This window comes from Colletotrichum jinshuiense, chromosome 6 (genome assembly GCF_051148585.1).
Source record: "Colletotrichum jinshuiense chromosome 6, complete sequence".
Lineage (NCBI taxonomy): Eukaryota > Fungi > Ascomycota > Sordariomycetes > Glomerellales > Glomerellaceae > Colletotrichum > Colletotrichum jinshuiense.
In genome coordinates, this window is record NC_139313.1 from 83,558 (window position 1) to 108,153 (window position 24,596).

Below are 24,596 nucleotides of genomic sequence, written 5' to 3' on the forward strand. Positions count from 1 at the left end.
CATAAGTAGAACTGAATTATGCGCATCACCACCAAGCGCCTTGCTTCTTTCGTTCTTCTTTTCTCTTGTCAAACTTTGATAGCAAAGTCAGTGAGTATCTCGATGTCTATATGGCGGCAGAGCTGAGGTAGAACAAACCCATGCTTTCTTGCAGTCTCTATATGCCCTGGAGCGAAGTCAGCCTTCATGCGTCCGCACATGTCGGATACCAAACCAGTGGCATGGCGACAGGGAAAGACGCTTGCTTACTGGAAGTAGTCTCCACACATAGTTTTATCTCCTCCATTTCGGTGTAAACATTTAATGCTCTTCTGGGCGAGCTCCTGGCAGGGGTCGAAGTACTCGCTTCTAGCTTTTCTATTTGCCATCGTTCCGGCATCAATTGGCTACTGTTGACACCCAGAGCGCATATGGGGCGGGGGCCTACCCTTCGAACTTGGCCTTGCTCTCGGCGTAAGACTCGTCGACCTTTTCGGTCACGCCCGTAGCAGGCTCTTGCGGGTTCGACATTTCGATAATCGGAGAGGATTGGCGGCAGGGAAGCTTCGGCAGACGTTTTTCGTATCGGCTGGGCGGGGTCAGTTGCGTCACAATTGTAGCAGATGCGCGAGCTGTGTTGTTGCTGCTGGTGCTGCTGTGCGACAAATGTTTGACCAAGTGACGCGACGACGTAATGATCGGTGCTGTGTGGTGGTAGGCGATAAGATAACAACTTTCTGATGCCTTGGAACTTAAGTTCTAGCCTCAGGCATTATTATCTCCAATTGTCGTTCTCCAAAATATCATTCCCCGCATACTCCGTATGACAGCTTGAAAAAAATTGGAAAAAAAAGCCACCGGTGGCGCATGCAGGGCAATTGGGCAGTGCGCATGCGACTCGACGCTACCACGGCGTGCAATACAGTGGGATGCCGGCAAAATGTGCCGTCCACGGCCGATTTTGCCGACAAATTCGGGTCTGTCCTGAATAAAGTTCCATTTTGGATTATAACTCTACAAATAAGGTAAACGTAACAGTGTTTGAATGTTTATAGTTGTGCATGGTGTTTATTTCGACTTCACCTGTGCTTATTATCTGTTCACGTCCGATTTCTCTACTCGTGAACGACAACCTCACTTCCATTACAGAATACAGCTGGTATCCTCTTGCTCCCCCCCCCCCCCCCCCTTTTCAATCGGGATCCATGGCCAGACCTCCCGCTCTCCAGTTTTTTTTGTACTTGGCACGGCTTGTCGGTACCAAAGGTCCGGAGAAAGGGGCACCTGCAAGAGAGATACACCAATGCTTTTTCAGGTGACGCGGCAGCCCGACAGTCGCCAATCTGTCACATATTTCGATTCAAGACGCGCTGTCAAGCCCCGTGTCTGACACTGTCACACATCAAACCTCAACCGCGGGCGTCTTAGCCATCTGGCCAGTTGTCGACATGCACCTCGCAGTCACACACAGTCAAGCTTAAGAACACGGCGCTTGTACAGCTGCCAAAAAAAAAAAAACGAATTTTTTTTTAGTACGTCACAACCTATCGCATCCATCCATCATCATCGGCTGCCCATGCTCTTCGGAAAACTTGGGCGGCGTTCAGTAGTAGCCAGGCGCCTGGAAATTAAGAAGGCAAAGGGAAGAAAAAAAAAGCATGCGGCACGGAGTCACCACTTAGACCGTCCCTTCGAACATGGATACACACACCGCAAAGAATGAACGGTGAAGGGGAAAAAATTACCGAGGAGAATCCCCGGAATCCCTTCGCTTCGCAGGCCACCTAATAAACCTGCACCACCGCACTCCTACCTTACTAATTAGCAGGCAATGCCACCGCCCGACCAGCGGATCTTCCGGGTTCTTACGAAATGAGTGCATGCCATGCGCCCAGCGGAGACCCGAAGCCAAAATGGTTTTTTTGCATCTTACCCCACCGCATTAGCGAGAGACATTGCGCGAGCCTGGAACCGGGCCCCCCTCCTTCTGTCAGGCCAGGCCAGTCACTTCTGCAGTCCTCTCCACAGCTTCTATCGCCCATGGCTTCGTCCAAGTTTGCCCTCTTGCTGGGATACGGGCGGGGCGGTCAGACCTTTTCAACGGCCAGCCCACGTCGCAGACAAACAGAGTTGCAGCGACGGGTGGCAACGTCGTCCGCACCATTCGGGGGGGCTGATAATGGCCATATTTGAATGCAACCAAAATGGAGATCATGCAACATATGATCGTTTAAGCGACACTACCACCGCCGCCGCCACTATAACGCCTTCCTCATTTACATCCCCTACTGATCTTAGCCGAGCCCCTGAGGCCTGGAGGGACGGCATACGGCATACGGGAAGTTGGAAAGACGCACGGAGCAAAAAGACTCGCGCTTTGTGCCAATAGACGTGCCCGATCAACTCCCCAGAGCCGAATGTTGATGACTGATACGAACGACGGGGCCCGGCCACGGAACATAGGGGGATTCTTTCTCCATACATCGAGTCCCGTCCGAATTTCTTCTCTCTCCCTTTCTCACACCCCTGCGCACAAGATGTTTCTGTTGAGTCTCTCTGGCTCTCACCATCACCAACACTGCACAATCGGCATGCCCCGAAGCACTCGCGATTCAGGGAAAGACTGTTGCAACCGGTGGGCGAAACGCGCCCTACATACGATGCCCTCAATCTGAATCTTTCGACTATACATACCAGCACACTGTGCAAGGCCCGTAATAAAGATATGCATGTTTGCGTCCAGATCTGTCAGTCATCACCGAGTTGTCCAATGATCTGAGCTTGTGATGGCATATACTAGCGTTGCATCGTGCATCGACAACCTGAAACTGGGCGAGTATTTGTTTGCTTGCTTGCTTTCTTTATTTATTTCTTCTTCTTCGTCCCCCCAGAATGTAAACCCATTGTGCTAGTAAGCCACCGACAAGGGACTTTTCTCCATTAGCTTGTATATAGCCCTTGAGGGTTTCCCCTGTCGGAGGCCAGGGGAGGGGCCACCCAGCCGGGTTGTTAACTCATTCCAACCCCGGGAATCAAGGCCAAGAAGGTTGTTTGGGTTAGCCGCACCGCTGCAGGGGGGTCACGGCGATCCACTGTCACCCTGTCTGCATGTTTCATATCCGCACCCTCACTTTAATCGCAACGACTTCATTAATGAACCCATCCTCGGTTGCCGCCGAACGACAGGGATTGGGACGGCCTGGCAGGACGCGCAGGAGCCAATTTAGGGCCAGGTCACCTCATAGACCCATCAGCCTCATCTCATTTCTCGTCTTCTTGCGGCGTTCCTGCAGCTCTTGGCAGGAGAACAGGATGAGACGACAGTCTCCATCGCGGCCGGCTTCCTGCCAGGGCCCAGGGCAATCCCCTGCCCTCCGCGAGTTCACATCAACACTGTATTGCGGGCTCGAGGCGAGGGTGCTCAGGGGAGTCAGGGGCCCTGGCTTGCTGGGCAACTGACGGAATCGCCAGCTCTAGCCGCGCGATGAGGAGACGAGATGCACTCCCAGATTGGCTGCCCACCTTGACTTAGTGCCCTGAGATGGGGCAGGGTCGGAGATGGGCATAGACGATTAGAGATTGAAGCAGGAGAGATGGGGGATGGCTCAAAGATGGATGCAGCTTGGGGCGCGTTATGGCCCAGATGGATGGATGGGTACCCATTCTCACACACGCACACACACGCACCGTATACGCTTACATCTTATAAATGTACCTCCATCCCACACACTGACACATTCGCTCCTTTTCTCCTACTTCTCCATCATCACATCGGTGTCATTCTCTCATTCCTTGTACTCAGGTCTCTCTCTTGTTGGCTGTGCCATACACTCATTTCCGGACTAGACGTTCGCCCACGCTCTCTAAGCACAACCTCACAAACCACATTCACTTCTAAAACACAACTCTTCTCCACCGAGACCCCATTACAACCATCAACATGCAGTTCTCATTCACCGCCGCGGCTCTTGCCACCCTCGTCGGCTACTCTGCCGCCCACACCCAGACCATCGACGTCTGGATCAACGACAAGGCTGTTGGTGACGGTCGTTCGCTCGGAGGTTCGGGCAGCATCAAGTACATCCGTAGCCCCCCCTCCAACTCCCCCGTCAAGGACTTGACCAGCTCCGCCATTGCTTGCAACGTCAACGGCGGCACGGCTGCTACTGGCTTCGCCCCGGCCGCCGCCGGTGACAGCTTCCAGATTGAGTGGTACCACGATGCTCAGGGTGACGACATCATCGATGGCTCCCACAAGGGCCCCATCATCACCTACATCGCCCCTTACACCTCGGGTGACGGTACCGGTGCTATCTGGACCAAGATTGGTGAGGAGGGCTACAAGAACGGCAAGTGGGCCGTCGACAACCTCAAGACCAACGGCGGAAAGTCTGGCAATGTCACCATTCCCGCCTCTCTGAAGGCCGGCAAGTACCTCATCCGCCAGGAGGTCATTGCCCACCACGAGTCTGACGCCACCTACGACGTCAACCCCGCCCGTGGTGCCCAGTTCTACCCGGCCTGCCTCCAGTTCGAGATCACCGGTACTGGCTCCGACGTTCCCCCCCAGAACTTCGACTTCAACACCGGCTACACCTACGCCGACCCCGGTATCCACTACAACCTCTACAGCGCCGACGCCACCACCTACCAGATCCCCGGCCCTGAGCTCTGGACTGGCGGTTCCTCCGGTGGCTCTTCTCCCGCCCCCTCTTCTGCTGCCCCCGTTGCCTCTTCCAGCGCTGCTGCCCAGCCCACCACCGCTGCTCCCGTCGTCACCTCCAGCGCCGCTGCCCAGCCTACCACCCTTGCTACCTCCGTCGCCTCTGCTGCCCCCGTCGTCAGCTCCACCAGCGCTGCGGCCCCCGTTGCCACTCCTACCAAGGCCCCCGCTGCTGGCTGCAAGAAGCGCCGCTCCCGCAAGGCCCGTCGCTCTGCTCACTAAACGTGTGTAGTGTAGCTCCGAGGAGAGAGAGTTATAGAGCTACATCATGGTATTCAACCATGATCCTCTGATGAGTCGCGGATGAGGAGTTGTTCTTTCACTATAGACGCCAGATGTGGAATCCAGGCTTACTGCTTCCTGCCTGGTGCACGGTTCTCGAGGCGCGAGTTTCCAACATTTTTCTGGACTCGGTCTCAATTTCAGCATTCCTGTACATAGTACCTTGAATAGCATTAAGCCTGCATATACCATGATTTTAGTGTTCAAATGCGGAGTGACATGCAAGTGAATTTTCTCCCTCCTATAGCCAAACAGTTCAGTTGTCTGTACACTGCCGGCAACCATTATACTTCATCTAATATTATTTCCAATCATAGTTCCTCTCAACTAGCCTTAACTTAATGGTTGTCAACGGATCTGCTCAGACGGCGTACTATACACGTCAGCAGCCGTGCAGTTTTGCCGCGGGCTACTCCATATTGCTTAGGAATTCATTAGCGAGTCATTCGTCATTTTATCTTGGCCATCAATTGCCGTCGCAGGTTGATGCTAGTTCTGCCATGGGATCGGATCGGGAGCTTGAACGATATCGCAATGAGATCCACCATTTCCAATCTGGAAGGATATTGAGTCAGGGTATATATTGCAATGGTGGGCCCGGTAGATGTCGTGCGGAAACTCTCACTGATTACGGATGGCTCTGAGCAACTGCACCGACCCCTGATCGTCCCGTGCCATATGTTTATATCTGTGACATGGAACTTGTTAATACCCACAATAACAATCGTCCCATAGCCTTGAGTTTCTGCTTATGGTTGCTGAACTTGTTTGTTGAGAAGAAAAATTCATGAGCAGCTGCTGGCTCCTTTCCTCCCGAGGAGAAATTATTATTGAGAAACGGCTTGTACCTACCCCAAATATTTGATATGATTAACAGCATCTGCTACCAGATTTACAATTGTAGTCCATGCAGCTGTGTCAACATCACGGGACAGGGTACAAAGAAACTTTGCAGCCATTAATGACGTATGTCCGTTTCACGCTCAGCCTCATTGCTATCGACTTTGCCTCTTACGTGGCATTCCAGATGCTTACCCTTGGTTTTTTTTTTTTTTTTTCTGCAGTAAAAGCAATGGTTCTAAAAAATATTTTACAAGTTCGACACGTCATAAAGTATACCCCCGTAATATACATACATAGTTTAGAATATGAAGCTAGATACGGCGTGGTGCAATGATGCAGACATCCGCTTTGATTCAAGAACACAAGTCGATGCTAATCCCGCTCTACTAGCACTCCCTGGGATGAATGTAATACAGCTGCACATTGTAGTTTGAGGACAAATAAATAGCCAAGTTTAGAACACAAGACTGCACCATTCGAATATGGAGTTAAAAGCCACGCCAACCAGGCCCATTTCATGGCCTGATCAATCATCTCTGTGAGCTCATTGGGACGTTTTCCTATTCGGGGCAACATCAGATATCACCTTGCTGATGTGTGGCTTTTGGTGGCGTACACTCTACTCCTGATGTACTTCGCCACATACGTTATCATTAGTCAACCAGGCTAGAAGGGGGATAACTGCGGAAACAAATCACATGGATATCTACTGCGTCCTCATCCCATTCTCCAAAACTACAGGTATGATAACATAAGCTTGTGCCTGAGCCGTTCCCGGTCAAATAAACTTTCCTCATGTCCAACACACGAGAAAGCCACAGACGGAAAGTCTCATGTCCATCAATGAAAGATGAACGGATAACGGCCTGTGGCAAGCCTCACCCACGTGTAGTCCGTGCCTCGCTTCCATCCACCACCAAACACAGCGCCCCGTGTTTGAAGTTGGAACAGACCTTCAGAGCCATGGAAAAAAAAGGCAACGATCCTCGGATTTTAGGCAGGATTATTTGTTCTTCCTATGGCCCACCAGGCGAAGACAACCATTGAGACGCCGATGGAATGCGCACAATCACCCTTGGCAGCGGTGTTAACATGCGTTGTCGAGACTCGTACATCTCTGGGGTTCGGCTTCCATTCCTAACCCGCATGTGCTTACTTCTCCGGAAGAGTAGCTCTGGGTTTCATTTCATTTAGATCCATGAAACCGATGGGTTCAGTCCTCACTTGAGTTATCCAACTTGTAAGAGACTCCCGCCGTCCCGGTGCCCTTCCCGGTGCCTCCCGATTGCTGTGCGGCTTCTTGAAGCTCTGTTGACGCTCGACCACGGTCCCATTGGCGCCGAAGTTTACCTGCCGAACGCAAAGGACACGTGCTTTCCCGGGCAGAAGAACGGACGAACCTACATCAGAAGTTCACATGCAAGGGGGGGCGCGCAAACTTTGGACGAAGATACGGACTAGCGCCTACCTAGTTCCCCTGGCGCTCACCAGCAGTCCAGCACCCAGAACCCTAGCATGCGATGGACGGCCGAGATGTCTGCATCTGTGCACTTCTCAATTTGGTCTGCAAGAAAAGGTCTGTTGCTCTGGGCACCGACAGTCCCAAGATTCCAGCAGTATCCCTTTAGCCTCAGCGGGAGCGACCCGGCTCTGGAACCCGTGCAGCCGGGGCAGTCAATAGTCCGCTGCATGGTACTGCGGCATGATAACTCTGGGACTAGCTTTCATGATCTACAGCTCTGCCATCGTCTGGATTTGGGTCTCATGTAAGACCTCGCCAGTCAGGTTCCTCGGAGACGACGACCGAACAATCCCCTCAGCTCACAACTGCAAACTCTCTGGGTTGACCTCGGAAGTAAACAAACCACCCAAAAGAATCCAAACAAACTTCCCAAACCAACTCATTACCCTTGCCCAAATTGGTTCAATCTAGATGGTCGAGGCACGGGCGCATCTGGTCGAGGAATGCGCCACCAAACAAGCGCCCTACGCCGGCGTCTGCGACGAGATTGCCCGAGCGGCGAGAGGAATGATGAAGGATAATGAGAACCAGCGTAAACGATGAGACATCAACAACAACAACGCAATGAAGATTAAAAGATCCCCGGTGCATGTGAAATCTTCAAAATTTCACTTCTTGCACTCTGATTGACCCCCCAGATGCTCTGCGTTCCAAGCTGTTAGGCCCCCCACCTTTCCCTCCACGCTGCTTCTCTCTATATCCCTCCGATCCTCTCTCCTCCGTTTTGGCTTCAGTCGATAGTTTTCCCCGATGCCGTTCATAGCAGCAAAAAGGTCACCAACCTCATCGCCCGCCATGCCTTGGCTCTCAAGGTCACCGACGTACCAGTCGCCCATCAGCTCCCCGCGCACCTCGCCCCGTTCAAGCACATGCGGGCCGTTAAAGATATGCGGTCCCTCGGTGACTTACATCCCGCCGCTCATCGACGGCGCCTGCGGAACAGTGCCCCTCGCTCAAAAGCCGACATTACAACTGCTCCACGAAGACCTGCAGGAAATGTGGAGGATGATGCCGGGCTTGATGGCTTCGCTGAGGACACACGTGGCCAATCATCGCCAACACCTGTCAAAGAGCCACCTAAAGGACATCATCGTGCAGCTCAGTCTGGCAATTGTCGAGGTGGGGGTGATGACGCTCGCCATTCCCTTGTTCATGGTACTGCCCGGGTTTTTTTTCGCAATGTGGCTAGGAGTATCGATGAGTTTGGTCCTCGGTCTCAGCTGGTTGATGAACGGGAACGAAATCATGGTCAACTGTGACGAGTTCGGCAATAGAACAATCGAGGTCGAAGACGACGACGAGAGATGGATCTTCATCGGCGGCATGGGTACGAGGTGAGTCTCTTCCCCGGCCTAGAAAAAATCTAACCCAATGGACATTCCGCTCATCACTCCCCAGTTCTCTCCATCTCACACAATGCACACTCCCCCGCCTCGCCCGTCTCTTCGGACGCTCATTCAGCGGCATCCAAATGGCAACCTATGGCCTCCCCTTCGACATGCTCCTCCTCGCCATCCAGCGCTGCTTCCCATTCCAAACCCAGGCCTCGCGCGCCCTCTACACCGAGCTCCGCACCGCACTCCTCGACGCCGCCGTTACCCGTGTCGCCGTGCTCGCCCACAACAACGGCACACTGCCCACGTCCCACGTCCTCTCCCGCCTCTGCGCCGACATCCAGCCGGAAAAGCTGACCAAGCTCGAGATCTATACCTTCGGCGCCGCAGCCAGCGAGTTCGTCGTGCCGGTGGGCGAGAGCAGCCGCAAGACGACCCGCTACGACGATGGCTCTGCCGCTGCCGGCGACGACCGCGGCCCTCACATCGAGCACTTTGCCTACTCCAACGACCCCTTTGCGCAGATAGGCGTCCTCCGCTCCGTCCACAAGAAACTCGACGGCCGCTTCTGTGGAGGCGTTTTTGTCATCCACAACCAGGTACCCCAGCCCTCGGGCCACTGGATCCCGGACCAGCGTCCCGTGATGCTCCTGACGGACTACCTCTCTGCCCTCTTCCCGGACCCGTCGTCGCCGCAGGCCCCCAGCAGCATCCTCGACAACGTCATGATGATCGACCGCGACATCGCCGAGAAGCGTGAGCTGGCTGCCATGGCCAACTACGCGCAGACGAGGCGTTCCCGCAAGGACAGTCGCCGGCTCAGCTGGACCGGCCTGGGAGCGACGGTTGGCGGCAAGAACGGCGTCATGGATGGCGTCGTGGGGCTCGAAATGGCGAGGCGCGGATGCCGAGAGTGCGACGGCCACCGCGGGCGCGAGGTCAGCTGGCTCGTCAACTACGTGCAGGGTGGCTGGGTCGTCGAGAAGGAACCCCACGTCGTCGACGCCATGGGCATCGGAGGCAGATTCTGACGACTCGGAATCTCGTCCGCAGAGAGAGCCCTTGGTTCGTAATGTATTACCACCGCCTCTGGATTTTTGCGTTTACAAAAGGTGTTTGGGAGGTGTGGAATCGGGGGGGGGAGGATAACCGTGCGTTGCCGCGTTCACAGGACTGGATTTTCTCCTCAGCATTCGGCGTCGATGTGTCATGGCAAGGACAGTGAAAGAATCATGATGTAACGAATAAATGTATTATGGGATAGACGAGAGAAGATGCGATGATTCTCGCCCTCTCCGCACTCCGCTTGGATAGATGCAGACATGGGCTGGCGCTTAGGAATGGGCATATAGAGATGAACTTAGCACTAATTAGATTAATCAGACACGTACATCTCCCCAGTAATACGTCTTGTTATCCAGGCCGAAAAACTCATCCTTGTACACCCTAGCAACCTCGTCATCTGCCGCCCCGGCGCAGACCAACAAGGGCATGAAGTGATCGCCGCCGCCGGGCGGGTGCATGTCGTAACTGTGGGCGAATTTGCGCCATCCTGCCAACGCCTTCGCGCGATCTTCCCGCTTCTCCGTGGACACGGCGTCTGTCAGCTCCTTGTTCCACTCGCTGACCTGCTTGGCCAGCTTTTTAGCCGCCGCGGGGTCTCCCATAAACAGAGAACGCATCTTGCCCAGGTTGTGGAACGAAGCAAAGCCGGAGCCGAAGATGGCAACGTTGGAGTCCCGCAGGGCCGAGAGAGCACGGCCCATGCGGAAGTGCTCCTCGGGGTCTTCCGAGGTGAGAACGGAGAGCTGGATTACGGGGAGGTCGGCGGCGGGGTTCGCAAGGAGAAGTGGGACGAAAACGCCATGGTCCCAACCTATTTCGAATAATATTAGTCCCAACGTCGTTTTTGGCAACTCGTCGTGCGAATGAGCGCCGGTCCCGATTCAGACTTACCACGTCTGGAGTTGAGCACTGGTGAGAGACCCTCCTTCTCGAGGGCCTGCTTCACTTCTTCTGCGATACTTGGCGATCCAGGGGCGGGGTACTTGAGAGAATACGCCTCCCGCGAAAATCCGCCATAGTCATAGTAGAGATCATGGCGCTCTCCAGATGAGATGGTCGGCTTGCCTTCAGACCAGTGTGCCGTTACAACGACAATGGCTCGAGGCGCATCTGGTGTGTTGAGCTTGAGGATTTTGGGTACGCGGTCCCTGAGTGACGCAGTAATGGAGGCGTGGGCGGGGTCTCCAAGGACGGGCAAGGGGCCTAAAAGCCGTGAGTTAGCGCTGAAGGTTTCTGGTGCCCCAGGTTGGGGTGGGGGGGGGGGGGGTCGTAGCGCATCTCCGTACCTCCGCCGTGCGATACACAAATCACTGCAGCACGTGTCATGGCGGGCGTTGATGTTGTAAAGTATCTGGTACCTGCCAAGAAAATTCTGGGGGATCGTAGAGTTCTAATGGTAAATAGACGGCCCGTTGTAAATGTCATTCGATGTTGTTCAACTGCTACAGGAGCCTTATACAGCTAACTAAAGGGAGGGGCCGGGGGAGCTCAAATACCAACTGCATCCGTTCTGTTTGCGTCGCGATGGCCAATCCCATTGGTCAGTTGTGATACGCCGGAGATTTTGGTAGCCGGGATCAGATTGGTAATACCCGCGCGGGACCACAACGTCTGAAAGCCACCGGCACAGCCTGCGGCAACTTGAGCTGATTCATTGACCTCGGATTCGAGCAAGCCCCGACAATAAGTCATCAGATGAGCCGTTGCGCGGTCAATCGTAGAATGCGAATCCGGCGCGCGCGCGCAAATCCACTTCTTTCCAATCGGGTTTCCGAGCATATTGCCAATGTGTATTGATTGGGTCTTTCGAATGCTAAGCCTAGCAAAGCTAGGTCGCTGTGAACTAGTACGTAGATAAACATCTATACAAAGACAGACACCGTTTCACGGCCGCTGCCGACAGCACGGATTCGTCCTCCAATCTCAAGAGGGCTACCCTCGGATACAACAAAGTGGCGACCGTTTTTGGCCTGCGGCTCTTCGATGCCCAGAATCTTGTAGACGTTGGTGGAAACCAAGTCCAAAGCTTTCTTCTCGCTCAACCGGCCGCCTCCGTTCTTGTGCGCAATGCCAGCAAGCAACCCCAGGTCACGAATCAGCCAATCCTCCTCCAATCCAATTGCCGTCACAACACCTGCATCGATAAGGGTGTCAATAGCGGTGCCACTTGTGAGAGGCGCGCCGGTCAAGGACCGTCTCTGGTCCCAAGTGGTTGAGTACGACTGGAATGGCGCAAGGACCACACCGACACCAGCGGAAGCCAGCTCGGCGGCAACAAGGTGCGACTCTGCGCCTCCGATGATGGCGACTCGCAGTTTAGGAGACTCCGAGGACTGGCTCTTTGCAGCCAATGCCTCCTCGACCGTTGCCTTGACTCGCAGTGCGGCAACAATGGCATCGGCGCTGTGTATCGTCAGAACCAGAGGGAGGTCCCCGTTGACAACCTTCTTGAGGTACGCCGCCTCCGAGAACGGGTCCGAACCCGTGTCATTGGACGCGACTGCCTCCAAAAGACTGTGACGGAGTGCGCCAATGGCATTAGAAATAGAGGGGTTCTCGCCTCTCTTGGCCGCCAGTGTAAGCGTGCGGTGTACTGCGACATCCTCACTCCAAACAGCGCCCTTCTCAAGTGCATGCAAGGCGTCAGTGTTGAAGCCAACGCTAGTTCCGGAGTGTGTCAATCCCCCGGTGAATTTTGGCGCCGAGATACCCTTGGTCACGCCATACCGCTTGGCAACATGCAGCTTCTTGTTATCGAGAACAAGTCCATCGAGGCCGCGACTGAACCCAGTAGGGTTACGACCGTTATCGGTGTCTTCCTCATTGTCAATCTCGTTGAGACCTATGAGAGAACCGAAAGCGGTGAAAGACTCGGTGATGTGTCCGTTCTTCAGGTCGATGACCTGCTTTGATGAAGACTTGACTGCCTCAATTTCCTCGGCACATGCGCCAATGCACTTAATAGCGCCGTTGGAGAACACAACGTTGGTAGTTTCGCCGTCGGACGCTTTCACATCCTCACCGGACAGCCAAACGTTTGAGACTCCGGTGAAAACTACTTCCTTCAAGTCCGTGGTCTCCTCGGTTATGTTCGCCAACTTGGGGTCAGGGGAGATGGGTCCAGTCAGCGGCTTCTTCAGCTCGAAAGGATCAGAAAACTGGGCAGCTCCGTCAATCCATACTTGCACAGGTGCAGCGCCGACGCTCAGGGGATCGCTGTCCCATACAGCAATATCGGCATCGAATCCGGGCTTGATCTTGCCAATCCGCTGGCTCAGGCCCAGCAGTTCAGCAGGAGCAGATGTCACACTGGACAAAGCTACATGATAAGGAAGGCCATATCTGTATGCCTTGGCCGCCTCAAAAAGGACATGCTGGGCGTTCAGAACAGGGTTGTCGCTGACGTAGACGGGAGTGAGACCGTTCTCCCAGAGGATCTTTCCCGCATACTCAGAGCCGACATACGACTCAGACTTGTAGTACATGTTGTCAGCAAACAACGCAGAGGCAGGCGGGCGGCCTCCCCAGGTTCGCTTCAGAATCTACGATCTATGTTAGTCAACTTCCCTAAAAGCTGGATTTTTGGTGCGCACCTCGGGAACAAGGAATGTCTGGTGCGCATGGTGGAACGCCCGCACTGGGAATTTGAATTCGTTGGTATGGTCGACGAATGCCTCCAAATCAGGAATCGTGTAGCAGTGAGTGTTGATGTGCACCTGGCCTCGCAAAGCAGCACTAAGACTCTCCCATTTGAGCTCCTGTGGCAAGTAAGATGTCTGGCTCTCGACACCGAACTTGTCGGCCGCATCGCACCAATCATCCTGGTCTCGCACAAGCTTTGCAGCCTGCTCAAACGCATGGCGGAACTCCCAGCTTTCGCCGAGGCGAGAGAAGGGGCTGTGGCCAACCTTGCCGTATACGCGCTTCGCGTTTTCTCCGCATGCCATCTTCATGTAGCGCCAGTTACGGTCTGGGTCGGCCAGCATATCCTCCGCCGAGAACTCCGTACGGCCATCAGCTTTGCCAACGGCGTGCTTGATAACATATGCTTCGCCTCCGATGTTGTTACCAGAGCCTGGCAAGACCAGAGACGTAGTGACACCTCCAGACTTGATGACCTGGATCTGCGGGTCGAGAGGGTTGAGGCCGTCGATCGAGCGCACGTAGGGGGTAATATCGCTGGACATCTCGTTAACGTCCTGGTTGCCATTCAGCTCGGGCAGAGCGCCAACTCCAGCGTGGGAGTGCATGTCGATAATTCCGCTGGTCAGCTGGCGGCCCTTGGCATCCCAGATCTGGGTGTCCTTGGGGATGGACTGCAGAGAAATGTCGGCCTCAACCTTCTGAATCAGGCCGTGATCAATGAGGACGTCAGCGGTAATCCACGAGTACCCCTTGCCTGCGCGGGCGTCTTCCGGAGTGGTTCCTTCAGCGGCCTCGCCGACCCAGATAGTAGCATTTTGAATCAGCGTCGGGCGTTGGCCGTCAACATATCGTGCATTCTTCTTGCGGCCAAGACCAATTGGGTCTTGCGGCTTGTGTCGTAGTTTGGCGCAAATGGCCAGATCTTGCTGCAGACGGTCCGCAGACAAGTTGGAGGATGGCTTGCGGGTGGGCAGAAGCGAAAGCTGCTTCCATTGAGCAAAGGCAATGAATGCGAGGCACGCGACAATAAGCTTCATACTGCGACTGGGACGCAACCACCGCTTGTGTTGGTTTGACGAGCAGCGCGTGCCCGACGGCGGTGGGATGGCCGCGGCGCTGTAAGGCGGCAGCAGGCCGCTCTTTTCCGAATCCATGTTGGCGACCAAATCAGTGTCGGTCAAATGAAATGGGACCGAAAATCAGGCATGAAAAGTTGGGAAGGGAAGGAATTTAAACTATCGTATCCAAGCTCCAAGGGATGAGGTTCCTTGGCCGAGTCCTTTGCCCGATGAAGAAGGTGACAAACGGTCCGGCTAGATTATCGGCCGGTGTTTCAAACGCACACTGTAAACATCGCCGGCTACTGAGAGGTTTGTATCTGGAGGGGCAGCGATCGCTTCCATCGGTCGCGAATTCGGCGCTGCGACTGGTCAATGACATGGATACATGGATGATGAGAGCGTGGAGCCGAATGAGGAGCTCCCCCCTGTCGGAGCTTGTGTGATTACGTAGCTGAAGAGGTGATAAGCTCCTGCTTATATAACCGAGGGGAGAAGTAGAGATACCCGACACCTCGGAGCTGGAGCCGACGTCTGGATGAGTCAGCTCTTATCTGTTGACCTGGCCTATCTGGTGGGGTTCGCTAGCTCTCTATCTGCGCGGGGTCACTTGACGTCCTCTTCAGCACTAGACATCATATTGAGTTGACGAACAGCAAATCGTGAACACCATTAGCCATTGCTACTATATGTCTCATGTGACGAAAAGGCCTTTCAAAACATTGTTTCCCGGTAGACATATGCTGCTTGCGAGTGTCTAAACCTGTTACGAGCGCTCGCAACATCACAAGATGTTACATGCGAAATAGCACTGCGTACGACCGCACAATTTCGCCAGTCTCTTGGGTTCCATTTCATCCAGCGTTGTATTGCTGTCTTCTTGATCCATCTGAACCCGTTTAAAATAGCCAACCTGAGGAAACACCATGCACCTAGGACCCAGCGGAAACCGGAGAGCCGCGATGGTGCCTCATGCTGCAGTGACCAGTTTCTATTGCCTACCAAACATTCAGTACTCTTCCAATGCAATTCTATAGCGCGTCAAACCTAGATACAACCGATACTATCCTTGTTGTTGGCCAGCATGGCGTGCGGGGAAATCATCGGCTCGAGCGCCTTGACCATGGCTGCCCCGCGTGATACAGGTAAATCTCCAGCGCGGCACATATGCCATGCGGGATACGGGATATACTTTCCAATTTTGGAATCGGATGTAACGCCACTGACTACTGAAATCGACAAGCAGTGCTATCTACAAGGTTCAACATAGGAATGGATGGGCAAGAAGGTGTTGACTCCGTCTCGCTGAACAAATACATCACGACTAATGGTCTTGGCCAATCGAGCCAAGCGATTGCCAGTGGCCTTGACATATTGTTAAAAAAGGCAACTTTATCCCAACCGATACTGTCAGAGGTGGAATCAATTGACAGTGGAACTAAACATTGAGCGGAGAAGCGACATAGGAACCGACCGGTTGGGCCGATAACGGTCTGGCTTTGCTGGCCAACGTGTATCAGGGAACCTCGCCTTATCAAAGTCGGTCACCAACTTGAGTCACGCCGCCGCCTGTTTATAAACGCCTCGCCCTTGCCTCGTCGGAATCTTCAATCATACCTTTAAGGCAGAAGCACTATAGCAAAATCTTGGACATGTATATCTTTGCGGCTTTCGCTGTGGCCATCGCTTTGGTTTCCGCCTGGAGGTGGAGGTGGCAACATTCTCTAAAGGTGATTCATTGAACCCTTGTTGAATGTCACAAATGTCTAATCGGGAGAACAGAGCACAGCTTCGGACCTCAAACCACAAGAAAAGTCAGAGGAAAAGATTTCCATCGAACCACTAAAGGATTTCGATTGGCAGCACACCGACCCAACCAAGCACCGACCCTTCAAGCCAATTTATCACATAACCATGGGTATGTTGGCCTAGACGACGGGGCTTTATCTGTTTCCTAATGGAATACTATGTAGCAATTCAAGCAAGCCCACCTGAAGATCTCATCATCATAGATAGCAGCTATCTGGATCGGGTCACCGAGCGTCGGCAGATCCTAAAGCAGCACCTCTCAACAGTCGCGGGCGCAATACCAGCCGGTATACCAGCTCTTCACGAGACCTGGACTTATCTTCTATCGGATTATCTGCCAACGCGGTATCCGACCATGTTCTCCGTGTCCAAGGATCTTGTCACCTTTCATAATCATGTCACCAATACCTCGTTACCCTTGACCCCGCCTGAGGATCCAATTGCTGCCCTCCAAGCCCTCGGAGAAACTGTTGAAGACGACATTTTCCTATTAGTTGAGACGCCTGATGGCCATCGCGCAGTAGCGTTCGTCTGCTGCCACCCGGCTGGATTCGATCCTTCCGATAAGCTTGGGAAGCTACTTAAAGACATTCACACGCCAGTGCCATCATATGACAAGATAGGGGCAAGCATGGAACGTTTTTTCAGTCGACTGCAGGTGGGCAAGAGCGTAAAACGGATGAATGTGAGTTTAGATTCTTCTGAGCTCTGGAAACGCCGAGGGATTCTGCTAATAAAGAACGCAGTGGTCTGTTTCGACGCACGACAACTACTTCAGCCCCAGCGGCATGCACATTTATGATGGTGACAAGATGGAGGAGGACGAGATTGTCGACATAAACAAAGTAAGCAACGTTCAATAAACATTTAATCCGGAAGTCTTGGAGGAGACTCGGCTGACAGGATTTAGTCTCGGCTGAGGCAAGAGTTGCAGACCGTTACCAGACTTCCCAAGACGGGCGCGATCCTCTTCTCTTTCAAGACCTACCTCACGCCAATAGTCGATGTCAAGAAGGAAGGATTTGGACCTCAGCTGGCCGATGCCATTGAGGGGTTGAAGACTGGAAATGCACCTGGCATGTGGGTCTACAAGGGAGCTTCGCGTTGGGGGAAGAGCGTCTGCGAATACCTTCGGTCATAGAGGACCTAGCTGAGGAGCAGCTAGAGGGTCTATAGGGGTATAGGCCGCTGGGTGCCACATTGCAGGCGGAGGCAACGAGAACTTGTGAATTGAAGAGACAATGCGGCCTCTTCCCGGTCCATCCAAGTGAATGTATGCATGCATCAGAGCCGCTCCGGAGCCCCCGCTAGAAAGCCGGGGCGAGGGGTGGAAATCTCGGGAGTCTCGGGCCCGGATATGGTTGTGCCTGGGGGGGCGATCTCCCGCCCCACTGCTTGCTTGAGAATTGGAGCGATAACCGAAAACACGAACATCTCGGCTGCCGCACGTCATTGAACAACATCCCACCGGCCACGCATTCATCCACGCAGTTGGCAGTGATCGAGGCTTGGCAAGAGTGGGTGTTTGGCAGCTGGGTTGGCTTTTTGGATGAACCTGCACAGCGGTGGACGGCCAGGAAGGGTACACCCGGTTTTGCCGAAAAGGGGCGTTTGCTTCCCAGGGTGTTTGGGGACAGCCCCGATCAGGCTTAGCGGGTCCACCCCGAGCCCCGTGTGAAATTTCCCAGCAGCAAAAGCATCGCCCCGGGCATGCTCTGTGAATATTTAAACACCCCCTGCATTTTCTCCCATACAACATGCAAACGAGGTGTGGACACTGCTCATTAACCTCAAGCGCCCACCAGCCGCCCTGATCATTTCTCTGTTGCTCTGTTGGTCCGCTTTCTTGACCCTGTTCTCCGGTCCGTCAAGTCCAGACCCCAGTCCGTTCCTGGCTCTGCTCCTTGCCGCCGCAACCTGCAGCCCGCATATGGCGTGGCCTCCTAAACCATGGCCTCACCTGAACTCAGAGATGACTCCGCAATCTAATACGGCCTCTCGCTTGACAGGCTCGCAAATGGCACGCCTCTGTTCGTCCATCCGCCGAACCGGGTAGCCTTGCCGTGAAACCAAGTGCTTCTGCAGGCCCATTTCCCCAAAAGAGCCTTCTACTCTATTCCTCGCAGCTAGACCTGCGGGGACATCTCCTTTTCCAGGAACCACGGAGCGAGGATGGATTCCATGTGTCGTCCCTTCCATGAAGCCCATGAAGCCATGGGACCTACATAAAGAAGCTGGGCCGCCAGCGTGTGCCCACCCCTTTCCCCTTGGCCTTTGAGCTTAGCTACATTCTCTATCGTCCACTGAACTTTCTGAAGCAAGGCCAAGGCATCGATTGCTGCGACCTGCGTCCTCTCTTTCTATTCACACTCTTTCATTCGTTCAACCCTTGATTCAAGCTTTCTCCAAGCCGCTAGCTCGGTTTAGGCACACTCTCACTTACAAACGAACACCCAAGTCTTCAAGACACAACCCTCCTGCAAAAATGAAGTTCACCTGGAGCATCGCCAGCGCGGCTCTGCTGGCCACCCGCGCCCAGTGCGAGATCCTCTGGGACGGCCGCTTCAACGACATGACGGCCTCCACCGACCTCGACAAGTGGTCCTGGAGCAGCCAGGTCGGCCCCTACCAGTACTACATCCACGGCAGCGGCAAGACGACCGAGTACGTCAACCTCTCCGAGGACTTCAAGAACCCGGCCGACACGGGCTCCAAGCAGGGTGCCAAGATCTCCCTGACCAGCACCGCATTCTGGAACGGCCAGACCATGCGCCGCACCGAGCTGATCCCCCAGACCACGGCCGCCATCGCCAAGGGCAAGGTCTACTACCACTTCTCGCTCAAGCGCAGCGACACCAACGCCCCTTCCCTCAACAAGGAGCACCAGATCGCCTTCTTCGAGAGCCACTTCGTCGAGATGAAGTCGGGCTGGCAGAGCGGCGCCTCCGGCACTGAGGACCCCCTCTTGCGCTGGGTTGTCGGCGGCAAGACCGAGTGGAGCGTCAACTGGGACGCCGACGTCTGGCACAACGTTGCCTACGAGATCGACTTCGATGCCGGCTCCGTCGGTTTCTGGCACTCCACCGGCTCTGAGGCCCTGACCCAGGTCGTCGCACCCGTTACCGCTTCCGCCTCCAGCAACGGTGCCGACTGGCACGTCGGTGTCCTTGAGCTCCCCAGAGACGGCTACGCCGATGAGACCGAGGACTTCTACTTCTCCGGCGTCTACATCGAGGACGGTGAGCTTACCACCGCCATTGGCTCCGGTGCCTCTGACTCTGGCTCTTCTGCCCCCGCCTCCTCTGCCGCTCCCGCTGCCACCTCGGCCGCCGCCTCTTCTGCCCCCGCTGCTGCCGCTCCTACCACCGCCGCCCCTGCCACCACCGCCGCTCCTACCACCAGCGCTGCCCCTGTCTCCTCCGCCGCCCCCGTCGAGTCTGAGGCCCCTGTCTCTTCTGCCCCGGTCGCCACCCCCGTGTCGTCCGCTGCCCCTGTTGTCTCCGAGGAGCCCTCCGCTCCCGCTGCCACCACCCCGGCTGCGGCCACCACCAGCTCTGCCCCTGCCGCCACGGCCAGCGCCAAGCCTGCCTGCCGCCGTCGCCGCCGCCGCAACCACCAGAAGCGCAACTAAGTGGCCTGGCTCCTAAATGGCCTGGCTTCGTTCCTGGCATGAAGGCCTAGACGTTATATTTCGGGCCGTAATCGACCCGCAACCTCCGAGGCAAGAGAGCACGGATTCTGATGTACATACCTTATTTTTGCACATAAAGACTTGTCACTGTGCCTATTGGATTTAGTTTTGAATATATTCTTCAGTGTACGAAAAAATCGGAACGTGGTTCTTCCCGGTTGTGACAATGCATGATGGAGACAGTTGCGTACATGTATGTGACAGTTTGCTGTGTCAAAAGACCAAATAACCATTCATGACATCGTTACATGAAAGCCGACAACACCCAGACCTAAGAAGATCAAAACTTGGTATCTATCGGCGCTGTCTAATATATTATAGGTAGGTTTACTGCCATGTCAAAGATATTTTTCCACCTGCTCCTCGGTCCATTTCCAAAAGTCTTCAGCGAGTCCAGTCCCGCCCTCCTCACGAGACTTCGAGCCTTGAACCAAGTCGTCTCTGATGGCGTAAAAGCGACCCCACGGAACCACTGAGACGTCACGAGTTAGCGGCACATCATCAAACCGGCACCGGAAGTGGAACTAACCCCATTCACCCGACTTTTCGATGGTCACCTCGGGAGACAGCGCCGCAAACAGTTCGGTGTAAGCGCCGTTGATGGGAGGGTATGTGGTTGCCTTCCTGAACAACGTAGGAATCAGTGCTGTGATGTGGCGGTCCAGCTCTGACGACAGGTTTCCAGGATTCAACGCCTATGCATATGTTAGTCGGCTTCCCTCTTCCCTCAAGTTAGCACGTGATATTGGGCTTACAAGACTGATCACGCCATCGGCCTTATGCCGCTTGGCGAACTCGGTTGAGTGGAAATAGTTGCCCGCTTTGCTGATTCCATACTTGAACTCCTTGATGCGGTCTCTCTTGGAGTAATCAAGGTTATCAATTTCAATGGCGGGGTACGGCGAAAGGACCTCGGCGGCAGAGCTTGAAACCCAGACGACGCGGACGCTGTCCTTAGGTGCCGTCTTGGCTGTCTTCACCAGGCTTGGCGTGAGCAGCTTCGTGAAGAGGAAGGGGCCGACGCAATTCGTTCCCAGCTGCAACTCGTACCCCTGCGCAGACATGCTCCCCTGGGGAGGCATCATGACGCCGGCATTGTTGATGAGAAGATGGAGCTGCGATTCCTTGGCCAAAAAGGCCTTGGCCGCGGCGTTGACGGTGGTTAGGTCGGCCAAATCCAAACTCAGAAGATCCAGCTTTCCAGTGGAACTGGGCACCGCTTCCTTGATTGAGGCAATGGCGGCGCGGCCCTTGTCTTCGGAACGGGAGGTGACATAGACGGTAGCATTCTTGGAGTAGAGGATTTGCGCGACTTCTTTACCAACTCCTGTGTTAGAACCCGTCACAATGCAGACCTGCGATGTGTGAGAAACTGATCATTCTGAAGTGGGAATCGCGTGAAACGAACCCTGCCGTCGAGATTGGGAATATCTTCTTCCGTGAATTGCGGGCGAGGGGGGAAGGCCTGGGTGAAGATGCTGAATGGGTTGAGCATCTTGACTGCCTTGAGATGCTATCCCTTGGGTTGATGGAGTATCAACGATACGGATTGAGGCGTCAAGGAAAGGAATGCTGAAGTGAACAAATATGACCGAGTTAGAGTGACAGATGAGCTGGGAAGAGGTGATGGCAACGACGTCATCAACAGTGGCCCTAGAGGCTTTGCGATATCAAAGGCAGGCCTTGATGAAGATCGCGCCGCCGTGTCCGCCGAGGAGTTCATTGGCCCGAAGCTAACCCAGAATAGTGGGGTGCGACATTGGCAGACCACGAGCAAACTACCAATTTTGGAAAGGCACAAGTCCTTTACCGATAATATCGCACAATGATTGGTTGATCACACCGAGAGAGCGGGAAGCCCCTGTTGGTCGTTTCTTGTCAAGGTGCTGACAGGTGCCGGCAGCCGAGGCTTATTTCATTCCCAGTGCATAGATAAACCAAGCAACGGCTCTCCTGCTTTAATCCAACTTTTTTTCTTTCTTTTCCTTCTTAACGTTGCATGGGCCTGTGCCACTGAACCTTTACGTACCGACTGAATTTGATCTCACTAGAGGTCAAAAGGCATCAAATGTCCCGACGCTATAAGATGACCCCCAGCTGAGGTTCGAAGTTTGCAGAGTACATGCAGTTTCCGCAGCCGTAGCCACGGCAGATTATGTAATGTGGACATGAAGCCTGAACGCCTTCGAAGCGATCCCGCCATACGTGTGGCTAACCACCGATGACTGAGATCCAACGATGCAACGCTCGAGTAAAACTTACAGACTCCCTTCCCCGGCCGTGCAAGGCGAGCCACGTGATGCCTGTCGGCCGACCGGTGTGGGGGGGCTATCGGCTGGGAGTCAATTCGACACTCTGATTGGCACGGAACGGCGGTCTGGACTCTAGAAGCACGAGCCAACGCCTAATGCAAGACCCAAGACCACTTTTTTTCTGTTCCATCTTTCTTTCCAGCCACACATTCTCCGTACCTGTGCCTTCTACTCGTCGGGTTGCTAAGGCAAGGTAGAACAGACCACACTACCGGCACAGCCAAACATTGGAAACTGAGCCTCACCTCCGGTCACTGACCACCACACCACACCACACCACACCCCTACCTGTCGCATCCATCTTGTTGTCTGGAACGAAGCCCTTCCTCCGTCCCGAACCACAAATACAGGCCCGACCCGCGCCTTCAACGCCGACATCACCTCTTCTTCGCGTCTCCCGCCTTGGCATCCACGCCCCACCAGAGATCGTCCATCGGTGCTCTTTCAGCCTTGTGTGTGCGTGTGCCGACACGTTTGATGCACGCCGCCGCGATACGACTAGAGGCGTGGATTGCGCTTTGCGGCTTCGCACTTTCCCCTTGAACCCTTCCGCTCGTCGCGCCTTCAGCTCAAATCATCGCCAGAGACATGCTTTGATTCGAGACCAAGCATCAACCCTACCTACCCGACTTGTTTCGCCTTTCTCTCTTTCCTCCCGCCAACCCGCGAGCTTTGCCTAGCTTCCGACTCCCGCAACATCTCAAGCGGCCGTGCACCCCGAATTTCTGGCCAGACAGGGACCATACCGACCGACATAGTTACAACAACAAGTCTTTGGTGCATGAATATATCAGTTAGCCCGGCACCGTCATGTCTCGCCCTCGTAGGTTCCCGCCTTCTGGCTCCGGCCACCCGCAGCTTCCCCGCTGACATCACATGCGCAGTAAACTCGGAGGAGGAAAACAAATACACCTCCATCATCGATGGCATTCTTGCGACTGCGGACTTGACCACGGTCACCCGGAAGAAGATTCGTTTGGGGTTGGAGAAAGCTCTTGGCGGCACAGACTTGAGTGAACAGAAAGTACGACCCCCGCCGCTTTCTTACATCACGTCGTCGGCATGTGGTTCTACTGCCCGTGTCGGTCGATGGGCGCTTTTAGATAGCCCAATCTAATTCGATTTCGTACAGGATGCCATCAAGGCATTGATCGAGGAGCGCTTCGACGCCATCTCTGGCCAGGACGCCGCCCCTGCCACCGATACCTACTCCGCAAGTCCCGCCCCGAAGAGAGAAGCCAACGGCCACGACGACGAAGACGGAAATGGCGAGATTGAAGTCTCCATTGCGCCTGTCCGGAAGAGGCAGAAGCGCGAGGATTCGTCAGAAGACGCGGATGCCAAGCTTGCCGCCGAGCTGCAGGCGCAGGAGAACAGGATGGCCAGGGGGCGAACAACTCGCGGCGGAAACGGCGCAACCACCAAGGCGACTAAGAAGAAGAAGGCCCCGCGCAAGAAGAGCGACAAAAAGGTCGACGACAGTGATGTCGAGGCCGGCGAGGAAGCACCGAAGCGCAAGGCTGGTGGTGGGTTCCAAAAACCATTCAACCTGAGCGATCCGCTGGCAGAGTTGGTTGGCGAACCCCAAGTACGTTACCGTCATTATCGCCCGATTGGCGTGTTTTGTGTGTTGTGCAGACTTGAGATCAGCTGCTAACCTCTCCAAGCTCTCTCGCCCGCAGGTAGTCAAAAAGCTCTGGGAGCACATCAAGGCAAACAATTTACAAGATCCCGAAAACAAACGGCAAATCTGTTGCGACGACAAGATGCATGCCATTTTCAAGCAACCTAAGGTGGACATGTTTCAGATGAACAAGATGATCGGCGCCCACCTCTACCCAGTCGAGGAGCAGTAAAAAGGAAGTCCACGACGGTGCGGACAAGCGGGGCGGTATAAGCAACGGCGTCTTTCTGGTTTGGGATAGGCAATCAGCAAACTTTCCGGGTTTTATGGCTGGGCATCCGGGGACTGGATAGTAAATGGACGGATGGGTCGCAACATAAAGGGTAAGCTGTGGAGGTTCTCAGAAGACGTGAGATTTGTGGTCGGCATCATTACATATTCAGCCATGCTGGCTAACACTGCCCATTGAGAGTGCAGTCTTGGCCCCCAAATAGTTCTTGGCTAGGTAGCTTGGCCTTTGGAATAGGCCGGCACTAGTCTTCGATCAAATGCACTTGATTAGCATCATATGCCACTTGGGTGATGCAACAGCACGGCGTGCCTGTGATGTTATTACACGGTGTCTAGAATCCAAACGACAAAGACATGACGGCCAGCATGACAAAGCCAGCGCCATGCATTCACAGCCTACAACATCCGAATCCTCTAT

The 24,596-nt window shown here is 54.4% G+C and overlaps 9 protein-coding genes across 9 annotated transcripts; 5 read left to right on the plus strand and 4 right to left on the minus strand.

Annotated features, from left to right (window-relative positions):
* Positions 1-25: 25 nt before the first annotated feature.
* EsH8_VI_000021 (cytochrome c oxidase-assembly factor COX23, mitochondrial) lies at positions 26-510 on the minus strand (the record flags this gene model as incomplete). Its single annotated transcript, XM_083271274.1, has 4 exons — positions 26-73; positions 139-166; positions 250-357; positions 428-510. 4 exons carry the CDS (start codon positions 508-510, stop codon positions 26-28), a joined length of 267 nt encoding a protein of 88 aa, XP_083126448.1.
* A 3,409-nt stretch (positions 511-3,919) lies between these two features.
* EsH8_VI_000022 (glycosyl hydrolase family 61-domain-containing protein) lies at positions 3,920-4,924 on the plus strand (the record flags this gene model as incomplete). Its single annotated transcript, XM_083271275.1, has 1 exon — positions 3,920-4,924. One exon carries the CDS (start codon positions 3,920-3,922, stop codon positions 4,922-4,924), a length of 1,005 nt encoding a protein of 334 aa, XP_083126449.1.
* A 3,220-nt stretch (positions 4,925-8,144) lies between these two features.
* On the plus strand, positions 8,145-9,714 carry EsH8_VI_000023 (uncharacterized protein; the record flags this gene model as incomplete). The annotated part of the gene is made up of 2 exons (XM_083271276.1): positions 8,145-8,683; positions 8,748-9,714. 2 exons carry the CDS (start codon positions 8,145-8,147, stop codon positions 9,712-9,714), a joined length of 1,506 nt encoding a protein of 501 aa, XP_083126450.1.
* Positions 9,715-10,062: 348 nt separating this feature from the next.
* EsH8_VI_000024 (Extradiol ring-cleavage dioxygenase, class III enzyme, subunit B) lies at positions 10,063-11,074 on the minus strand (the record flags this gene model as incomplete). Its single annotated transcript, XM_083271277.1, has 3 exons — positions 10,063-10,559; positions 10,640-10,951; positions 11,035-11,074. The coding sequence occupies 3 exons, from the start codon at positions 11,072-11,074 to the stop codon at positions 10,063-10,065; spliced, it is 849 nt and encodes a 282-aa protein (XP_083126451.1).
* Positions 11,075-11,610: 536 nt separating this feature from the next.
* On the minus strand, positions 11,611-14,547 carry EsH8_VI_000025 (uncharacterized protein; the record flags this gene model as incomplete). Its single annotated transcript, XM_083271278.1, has 2 exons — positions 11,611-13,290; positions 13,342-14,547. 2 exons carry the CDS (start codon positions 14,545-14,547, stop codon positions 11,611-11,613), a joined length of 2,886 nt encoding a protein of 961 aa, XP_083126452.1.
* A 1,556-nt stretch (positions 14,548-16,103) lies between these two features.
* Positions 16,104-17,401, plus strand: EsH8_VI_000026 (heme-dependent oxidative N-demethylase family protein; the record flags this gene model as incomplete). The annotated part of the gene is made up of 5 exons (XM_083271279.1): positions 16,104-16,181; positions 16,234-16,369; positions 16,425-16,945; positions 17,007-17,105; positions 17,171-17,401. The coding sequence occupies 5 exons, from the start codon at positions 16,104-16,106 to the stop codon at positions 17,399-17,401; spliced, it is 1,065 nt and encodes a 354-aa protein (XP_083126453.1).
* Positions 17,402-18,745: 1,344 nt separating this feature from the next.
* Positions 18,746-19,891, plus strand: EsH8_VI_000027 (uncharacterized protein; the record flags this gene model as incomplete). Its single annotated transcript, XM_083271280.1, has 1 exon — positions 18,746-19,891. The coding sequence occupies one exon, from the start codon at positions 18,746-18,748 to the stop codon at positions 19,889-19,891; it is 1,146 nt and encodes a 381-aa protein (XP_083126454.1).
* A 398-nt stretch (positions 19,892-20,289) lies between these two features.
* Positions 20,290-21,446, minus strand: EsH8_VI_000028 (uncharacterized protein; the record flags this gene model as incomplete). The annotated part of the gene is made up of 4 exons (XM_083271281.1): positions 20,290-20,423; positions 20,481-20,646; positions 20,707-21,306; positions 21,360-21,446. 4 exons carry the CDS (start codon positions 21,444-21,446, stop codon positions 20,290-20,292), a joined length of 987 nt encoding a protein of 328 aa, XP_083126455.1.
* A 1,627-nt stretch (positions 21,447-23,073) lies between these two features.
* Positions 23,074-24,119, plus strand: EsH8_VI_000029 (SWIB/MDM2 domain-containing protein; the record flags this gene model as incomplete). The annotated part of the gene is made up of 4 exons (XM_083271282.1): positions 23,074-23,086; positions 23,148-23,287; positions 23,396-23,851; positions 23,931-24,119. The coding sequence occupies 4 exons, from the start codon at positions 23,074-23,076 to the stop codon at positions 24,117-24,119; spliced, it is 798 nt and encodes a 265-aa protein (XP_083126456.1).
* Positions 24,120-24,596: the final 477 nt, after the last annotated feature.